Source organism: Triticum aestivum, chromosome 2D (genome assembly GCF_018294505.1).
Source record: "Triticum aestivum cultivar Chinese Spring chromosome 2D, IWGSC CS RefSeq v2.1, whole genome shotgun sequence".
NCBI classification, from domain to species: domain Eukaryota; kingdom Viridiplantae; phylum Streptophyta; class Magnoliopsida; order Poales; family Poaceae; genus Triticum; species Triticum aestivum.
Window position 1 is genome coordinate 33,035,101 of NC_057799.1, and position 9,433 is coordinate 33,044,533.

The 9,433-nt window shown below is 43.5% G+C and overlaps 1 protein-coding gene across 1 annotated transcript; it reads right to left on the bottom strand.

The window, feature by feature from the left end:
* Window positions 1-967: 967 nt before the first annotated feature.
* Window positions 968-2,134, bottom strand: LOC123051322 (germin-like protein 8-14). The gene has a single exon (XM_044474182.1). It carries the CDS (start codon window positions 2,090-2,092, stop codon window positions 1,454-1,456), a length of 639 nt encoding a protein of 212 aa, XP_044330117.1. The 5' UTR covers window positions 2,093-2,134; the 3' UTR covers window positions 968-1,453.
* Window positions 2,135-9,433: the final 7,299 nt, after the last annotated feature.

Here is a 9,433-nt window from a genome sequence, read left to right on the forward strand (position 1 = left end):
CATAGGGGCACCGCGGCCCTGGCCGCGACCTCCACCACGTCCGCCACCATCATGCCCTCCGCCGGCTTTCTGCTTCTTGAGTGTTTCCTCTTTGCGACCTTCGCTCTGACGTGGCATTTTTACCGTGTCGCGAGTTCCTCTTCCGGGCGAGTGTGATGCTCAGATCCTCCACCACCTCCATCTCCAGTAGGTTCTCCTCCGGTTCCATGTGTCTGCAGTGGGAGGGAAGAAGAGAGTGGGAGAAAAGGGCAGGAATTGGGTGGAGAGCGGAGGGATGAAAGAAGAGAGTGGGGATTTTTGTGAGAAAACAGTGCGGGCAGGTACAAAAGCGTCGTGTGAGTGGGAGAAGGGCATTGCAAACCACATCCGCATTCAACGTGTGTATGGGCAACAAACGCGGTGGCATGCGTTGCCTCACCACAATGCTCCTATCTGCCAGCACTCCAACGGCGACTGAGAGCGAAAATCTACAACGTTGGTGACGAGTAATGCTACATTCATGGATCATTACGGAGGTTTTACAGGGCCATTATGACTGAGAGGCCCCGCCCACCTGAAAATGAAAATGAAAATTGGGGGGCGGGGGGCGGGGGATGGAGAGAATTAGATGAAGGAGCCCCTGAACCTCCTGTAACCCATCCGTGGGTTTAGCAAAAGGTCTTTGATTCTCTTGTTAAGTTGATCACTTGTAGCCTTTGGAAGCAACAAAATGTGCGAGCATTCCTGGTACACATCTGCATGTCAATGGAAGCACCCTGGTGGCTCAAATAATGGATGGGTTCAAGCTTTGGAAGAAAGCTGGGGCAAAGGAGATTGACCTTGTAGAGAGTAGTTAGTGCAGAGTTGTATGGTGTTGAGTAAACCCTACCTTATCGCCAGCGATATGGCATGAGGATCCTATAAACATTTTGCTTCATTCAATAAAGATAAGGTACGCCAATGCATACTCTAAAAATATAAGAAGAAGTTGACAGAAATAAAGTATACAAGCTCTCTTAGTTAGTACACGGTAAAACATTATAATACATTTTGAAGGAAGAAAAAAAAATCTCAATGAAACACTATACAATAACTTAGGACAAGACAATTTTGACAAAAACTAGAAAATGTTGCACGAATCTCCAATTGGCGATATATAGATGATGGATGCATGCACACTATTATACTCCCTCCGTTCCTAAATATAAGTCTTTTAAGACATTTTAAATAGACTACAATATACGGATGTATGTAGACATATTTTAAAGTGTAGATTCATTCGATTTGATCTTTATTTGTTGCAATCTCTAGAAAAACTTATATTTGGGAACGGAGGGAGTATATAACATGCATGCATGTGGTAGCGGTAGAAAACCATTTCTCGCGGTGTTATCATCTAGGCACGTAATCCGACATGGTGTGACACGACGAGAAACGACGACCTTGCATAGAGAGCTGCTTGCTTGATTAATGATTAGCCGGTGCCGCCGAGCACGGACTTGAGCTTCTTGACCTGCGCGTCGTCGAGGAAGGTGACGGTCTCGACGACGGCGGACGGCAGGTTGTTGGCGAAGAGCGCGTAGTCGGTGATCTGCAGGCCGGGGTTAGGGCCGCTGAAGGCGACGAGGGCGACGGCCGGGGAGCTGCCGCCGTTGTACTGGTAGTGGAGCAGGCCCTGAGGGAAGACCATGATGTCGCCCTTGTAGAGCGTCTTGGTGTAGACGGTGTTGGAAGAGGAGCTGATGAAGCCGGCGAGGATGGTGCCCTCGGTGACGAAGAGCAGCTCAGAGGCGGCCGGGTGGGTGTGGAGCGGCACGACGCCGCCGACGGCGATGTCGAGCCTGGCCGCGGAGATGCCCAGCCCGTTGACGCCGGGGAACTGGCCCACGAAGGCCGGCGTGACGGCCGCCTTGATGAGGTTGTTGGTGTTGCCCGCGGTGGCGAGGCCGTGGTAGTAGAAGTCGCCCGGGCCGACGCCCTTTTTGCACGGGTACCCCGCCGGCGTGTCGGGGCAGGCCAGGTCGGCCACGCAGAAGTCCTGGGTCAGGGCCAGGGCGGAGAAGGGCAGGACGAGGAAGGAGACGAGCACAGCGAGCAACATTGCGTTGGCCATTCTGGGCTAGCGTGCTCTGCTGAATGTTGGGTACGTACTGTGTGTGCTCATTTGGTGTTTATATAGGCCATAAGGTGATAAGGTAGGAGGCGCATAGACGGTAGAGGCGTACAGCTGGTACGTACAGTGGCGGAATTAGCAGCAGGTTAAGACTGGGCCTATGCTATGTTGACTGATAAATTTCTGTGATTTTCTGTACTTTTTATCAAGAATTATAAGGAAGCCCTAGGCCTGTCTCCACCACTGAGTACGTAGTACTTCCTTCGCTCCAAATTAAATACTCTAAGTTCTAAATTTATCTCAAGTCGAACATCTTTCAGTTTCACAAATTTATAGAAACATTATATCTATATCTACAACATGAACAATATATATTATTTTATGACGAATCTAATGAAACCGATTTGATGTTGTACATGTCGATATATTGTTCTATACACTCTATCTAACTTCAGCATGCTAACTTAGCTTGGACAAACCTAGAACTTCATGTGCCCGTGCACGTATGGCACGCCGGCGGGATACCCGTGCATGCATGGCACTGTCAGGATTTGTGGGGAGAAGGGCGTAGGGCAGCCAGTGGACAAACGTTTATAGCTGTGCATGGTCCCAAAATAGGACCGCTTTGATGAAGGAAAGCTCTTGCAATGCTGCATTATTAGGGAATGGCAGGACATGGTGAGCTGCTTTTGCAATGAGATGGATATTTTATTTTGAGACAAATTCAGATGTTTGTATGAACTCATTGTCTCAATTATCACATAAGATACGAAGCTTAGTGTGAGAGGGTTGAAATTGAATGCATGCATACGTAAAAGAGCCAGAACTTGGTACGGTAACTTTGTTAGTCGTCTCTGGCTTAGCAAGTTTGTGGAGACAAAAAGTGCAGCGTTCTTTTGTTGCTTTGCTAAACAAAGATATCAGTGACCTGGTGCGTAATTAATCACGTGAAATTTTAACTGCTAGTCTAAGACCTACACGCTTGTAGATTTTGTGATTCATGGACAGGATATTATGTGATGCTACATATACTTTTGGGACCAGCAGCAGCAGGCAAGCACAACTTGCGAATTTGTTTTGTTTTCTTGCTTAGCTGTCCAGACGTACACTTTGTTCCGTTATGTTATACAGACAAAACCTGCTTTATAATCTCGACAATTATGTCTCTTATGGTGCTGCTGGAATGAGAGAAACAGTAGGGATCATGGCGGCCAACCAAAGTCTGTGGATGAGATGAGATAACATACCTGATCCAGATGCATGCAAACGAATGGGAGGGTTTTTAGGGGGAAATCTGCTGTCAACCGGAGACCTGATGCTGGATGGACACTGCCCCCAGCTGCAGAATATGTTCAGATAAGTTCTCATGGGGCCTTTGCCACTGGTTCAGGTAATGGCGGGTGGGACTGTACCGCATATTGGTAATGCTTTGCATACCAACGCAGTGGCACTAATCAACGTCATTAGTCTATCTGGAGAGTTTGGTTGGGGCATGTCATGTCTTAAACCGGCACTGATTCAGGCGGTGACTTCTTCCGACTTTGACCTCTCACCGATGGGGAACCTGTTTGGTGAAGCAAAGCTCCTTAGACTTAAAAGTGAGAATTTTGTGAGGTGTAGTCCAAGGGCATGTAACAAGGCAGCATAATACTTGCCTCTTTAGGACTAGACCGCATAAAGGTGGGTGTTTCAGGATCAGAAGAGCGAGAGGTTCTGGAGACCCGTTCTTCCACTTGCCGGTGCATGCCGGCGTTCAGAATGAAGTAGGCTACAATGGCGGCACAAATTGCGAGACGAGACAAAAATCCTAACTCAATTTTATTTATATTTGGCGGTGGCCAATAGGTCATATATACAAGGCAACCAAACGGTCTCGTGGTGCGATCGTGATCTAAACGGACTAGGTTTACCGAAATATGTGCCTAGAGAGATGCTGACATGACAGCTTATAGGTGGGCTCAGACATGGGTGACGTGCCTGCTTACATGTGGGTCCATACGCCGGTGACAGCATGCATTACCGTCACAGTTTGTAGACGCCATCAATTTGTTTTGTATTGCAATTTGCAACCAAAATTGAATAAAAGATAGAACACAAATGTGACAATTATCACATGAACTGTATGAGACATTACAATAATGAACCATGGGCCAGTTTCATGATGATTAAACAACGCACCAGTATGATGGTGATATTTTTTCCGAGGTTGATGTTATGATATCCCATAGCACATGACACAGTTTCATGACGATCGAACAATGCACCAGTATGACCAAACCCTAGTTTGTAGAGTTTGCACGGATGGATTTGATTTCGACCGTAAGTTTCTGGTGTGCTCAAAAGAGGTTCGAAATAAAATCTAATTCTTTTCTATGGGATTTGGTCACCAGTTATGTCACATATTCTCCATTTTCTCATGTCCTAGGGGTATGAGATATGTGTATGTTTGAAGTGGTCGGCGAAGAATGGAAGGGGAGAGTGAGAGGACCGTGATCCGCAAGCTCGCTGATGAAAAGTTGATGCTACAGAATCACTGATGGACAAGGACAAGCAGGATAGCTTGTATGAAAGAAGAGAGGAAGGCAGTGAACGTCAATTTCAGGCAGGCAATTAAGAGCAAGGTAGAAGGGATTTAGTTCTACTGTTAATGATAGGTGGATGTGTAGTTATGTATGCTCTCATGCAATTGTTCATCATGTGATTCATGTGAAATGTTATGATCACTTTCATGAATATTTGGAAACACTTTCATAAATACATTGGATAGCTTTCAAAAATAATTGAGAGCACTTACAGAAATATATGATAACAAATTTAGAAATATGTGCGATCAGTTAAACAATAGTTTCAATTAATACAATATTCTTCTTCTTCTTCTTCTTCTTCTTCTTCTTCTTCTTCTTCTTCTTCTTCTTCTTCTTCTTCTTCTTCTTCTTCTTCTTGTACAACATTTTGGAAAGCATCATCTTCATTGTGCTCATCCTCATCACCAGGAGCAATATGATGTGATGAAGAAACATCAGCTTCCTAGTAATCTTCCATGGATAGCCATACGTTGTGTCCTCCAAGTACATACATGTGTTAGCTTGGGATGCCACTATGGACGGGGCTTCCTTGTACCAAAAGGCTGGCGTATTTGCGCTTAGAAAGAATCCATCTGACATCATCTTCATGTTTCTCTTGCTAGCAAGGTCAAACCAATCACATCAAAACAAAATTACTGATTTATGCTGATATCCCACCTCAAGAAATTCTGTCAAAATCCCGCATAATTCAACTTCTTCTTTATCATCAACACATACGCTGGAATCTTGAGTCCCTCGATTCTTTTCAAGATCCAGGATACGAAACCTAGCACCATTGACATTGCAGGAAGACCACGCATTTACAAGAGTGTTTGGCCCTCATGATAGTTCTCTCAAAGCTCGTGATACATTTTTAAATTTCTCACATGATCGTCAAACCATCCTCTGAACTCATTGTGCTTCTCATCGATGTTTCTCTCACTTTTTTCTTTAATTTTTCCTTGTGAACCCTATAAAAAACTTATTATGAACCTAGTTAAAATAGTTGTTATATCGTAGTACAAGTTAATAAGGTGATTGAAACTTACTCCATATACCTTGTGCTTTTGGAAAAATTTCAAGTATATACCAATGCAGTTTTGGCAAGTCCACTTTGAAACATTGTTTACGGCTCCCCCAACGCCGCATGCACTATCTAAAAAAATACCTAACCCACCTCTGCGAGCTTTATGATTTTTATCCTTCTTATCCTTGTTTCTTTGTGTTCAATTAAATCATGTGTATATATCATCGTTGAGAAATCTAGACCAAAATGTCAAGCACTCATCATCGATATAGGCCCGGGCAAATGAACCTTCAAGCCTTGCTTTGTTACACACAATTGAATTTAGGTACCCAAGTCTTCTCTCAACTGGAAACATCCAACTATATTGAACAGGGCCCCTTAGAAGTGCTTTCCCTGGATGAACAACTAGGTGAAGCATTATATCGAGTAGGTGGGAAGATCTTCTCAAGCTTGCAAAGAATTTTTGGGAATTTCATGTTCCAATTGTTCCAGGACTTCTTAATGTCTTGGCACACAAGTCCGTCAAAAATCTTCCTAGTTGAGTGATAGTCGTATACATGTATTAAACAAATCCGGCTCGTCAAATGCCCGCGGACACACCCGGGCGCGTCCGCGAGCAGTGATCAGCCAACCCTCGAATTTTCTTCTCCGCATCGGAATACCTCGTACTTAAACCCTTAAAACTATACAAACCATGCAAAGTAAACATCTACATAGTACGTGGGTCAACTAAACCTACACTACACTACTCGTTGTCGTCGGAGATGTCCACTATCTCCGTTTCGGGCTCCGGGTACATGGGCGGCAGACGCAACTCCGGTTCCGTGGCGGCCTCCGCCTCAATCTCCGCTTCCACCTCGTCGAAAAGTGTGTCGGTGTCCGCATGTTCTTGCCGGTTGGACTGCACGTATGCCTCATTTTGGAGGGACTTCAGGATGGCGGTCAGCTCTGCCATCTACGCCGCTTGGGCGACCTCAAACTCTACCATAGTGTCCTCCATGGTGAAGCCCGCAATCGGCGCCGGCTCCTCCATTTCCTCCTCCTCCTGATCTACCCCATCCATGGGCTCCGGTTTCTGCTTCCCCTCCTCCTCCTCCTCCTCCTCCTCATCCTCCGACTCTGACTCCTCCGACTCCAGCGATTCCAGAGACAGGCCGGCTGCGATCCGAGCGGTGCACCTCACCCGGATCTCCTCCTAAATCTTGAACTGGTGCTCTGGCGTTAGCATAGCGTATGTGATCTTCTTATGTCGGGCCATGGCGGAGGCGGATGGCGAGGGAAGAGGGATACGAAGACAGAGAGATATGGATGGGCTCGGGCTAGTGGCACGAAGATGGAGAAAGAGGATATGGCTAGGGCTGGGGGACGCCGCTCGGCTCAAATAGCTAGACTTCCGCCTCGGGCGGCGAGCCGGTGCAACGCCACGTGACGTTCACACCCCTACCGGAGGAGATGCCCATCAGACCGTCGGGTTTTCGGGTGATTTTGTGTGGGACCCGGCCGTCAGTCTGACATGGCAAACGCACCCGGGCCTCCGCATATCCGCCCCAGATTTGGGCTGGATAAGAGGGATGTCGGTCAGCCTGGGCATTTGAGACCGGTTTGAGACGCCGTTTCGGTCTGGGTTTTTTTGTCCGGTCAGTGACCTGGCGGCCCGCCCTAACATTTACGATCGGTTTGAGACGTCCGGCTGTAGATGCTCTAAGATAATTTGCACAAGTATGTGGTAATCATGAGTCTTTAGACCGTGTAATTTGCCAGTTTTGACATCCACGTACGTTGCCAGGTTTGCACCGTGACCATCTAGAAATTTGACGTAAGCCAGAAACTTGCACAGCCTTATCTTACGTACCTTCCTTATTAAAGCATATAAGCTCGCCTTCATGTGCCATAGGATGATTCACATGCTTTCTCTTCATACTTGATTTTCCTGGATGTTTACCTGGTTTGTACTCCTCCTTAGCCTGCTCTAACACTACTAGAAAACTGCTTATAGGGCAATAAATGTTCCTGGATGCATTTTTTTTTTTTGAGTAACTGCACCCTTTATCTATCTATATCTATATACCCCTACTAATAAAGCAAGGTGCGTTTCTTCAATTTTTTCATCCGTTCAGCAGCGAAAAGATTTTTTTTACTATCCGAGGTGGTACTAATATTTTGTGCATCCATGTGCTGGAAAAAGAAGTACGGTTTGTCCTGAATTTCGTACATGGGCCGCGATCTATAGCCTAGTAAAGTCAGACCACTTATTTCCCTGCCCATGCAGCTAGGAAAATTCTATTTGCCGCCCGCAACGCTAGATAGTTGGAGCTTCGCACAGATAGCGCTGGACTGGGCCGGCCCGTTTTCCTTTATTCTGTGTTCTTTTTCTATTTAACATTTTATGTTCCATTCTCTTTTTTTCCTCTTTCTTTTTTATTTTTTAGTTTATTTTTGCTTTTTCACTTTCTTATCAATTACATTTCTCCTAAAATGTTAAAAAATTCTTTTTTTGTTCAAAATTTTGAAGAATGTTCAGAATTCCAAAATCTATTCCCGTTTTAAAAATGTTAGGATATTCATAAAAAATCTCGTTCCTAAATTTGTACAAAACACAAAAAATGTTAGTGTTTTATCAAATTGTTCGAGATTTTCAAAAAAACTATAGTTTCGAAAATGTTAAAAAATTCGAAAATATTCTTATTATAGTGAAATGTCCATGAATTGAACGTAAAAATATTTTAAATAGCAACATATTGCTCTTTACAACAGTCGTGCCAATTTATAAATGTTTGTGAAACTACATGTAGTAATAAGATGTATGAAGTATGGATCTGCTATGCCGGACGAAGGACGGATAAATTGGCACGTGAGCTAGCTGGAAAGTACACTGGAATTTTTAAATGAACAGTAATGTTCCCATTTTTTCAAAAAAATTGTATTTTACAAAATTGTTCAAGATTCTTAAAAAAAATCATTTTGAAAACTGCTCCAAATTTAAAAAAAAATCTTGTAAAGTAAGGTGCGTTTCTCCAATTTTTTCATCCGTTCACCCTCGAGTTTTTTTTTCTTATCCGAGGTGGTACTAAAAAACTTGTCCGTTCGTCTATTAAAAAAAGAAAAACGACAGAATTTCGAACGTAGGCCACACTCACTGTGGCCCAGCAAAGCCACAGCCAATTAATTTTACTCCAAAACCAACAGAAAAACACTATATCTCGCACGAGCGACAAATAGCCAGAGTTTTATACAGAGCGCTGAAGCTGGCCTGACATGTTTTCGTTTTTTCTGTATTTTATTACCATTTTTCTTTTTCTATTCCTTTCTCTTTTTCTTTCCTGTGTCTTTTTTCTTTCCTTTCAAGATTATTTTATTTTTCCTTTTTGGCGTAAATTCCAAATTTTAAAAAACTATCATAATTTGCAAAGAATGATAATATTTTGTAAAAATGTTCAGAATTCGAAAAAATATTATTTCAAAAAATGCTCCGTACTTTAGATCTTTGTTTTTGTTACAAAATTGGTTCAAATTTAAAAAATCAAAATTTTCTTTGTGTTTTCCGTAGCTGTTCTAGATTTTCCAAAAAAATGCATTTTAGAAAATGTTCCAAATGCGAAAAATAGTATTATTTTCGTCAAATATTCCTAAATTCAAAATAATGTGTGAGTTTAAAGAAACACATTTCGTAAAAAAATCTGAATGTTCGAAACATGTTTAATTTTCAAAAAAATCACAAATTAAAAAATGTTCATATTTTTAGAAAGATTC

Coding starts and splice junctions, on each gene's coding strand:
- LOC123051322 (XM_044474182.1), bottom strand. CDS start 2,092: ATGGCCAACGCAATGTTGCTCGCTGTGCTCGTCTCCTTCCTCGTCCTG.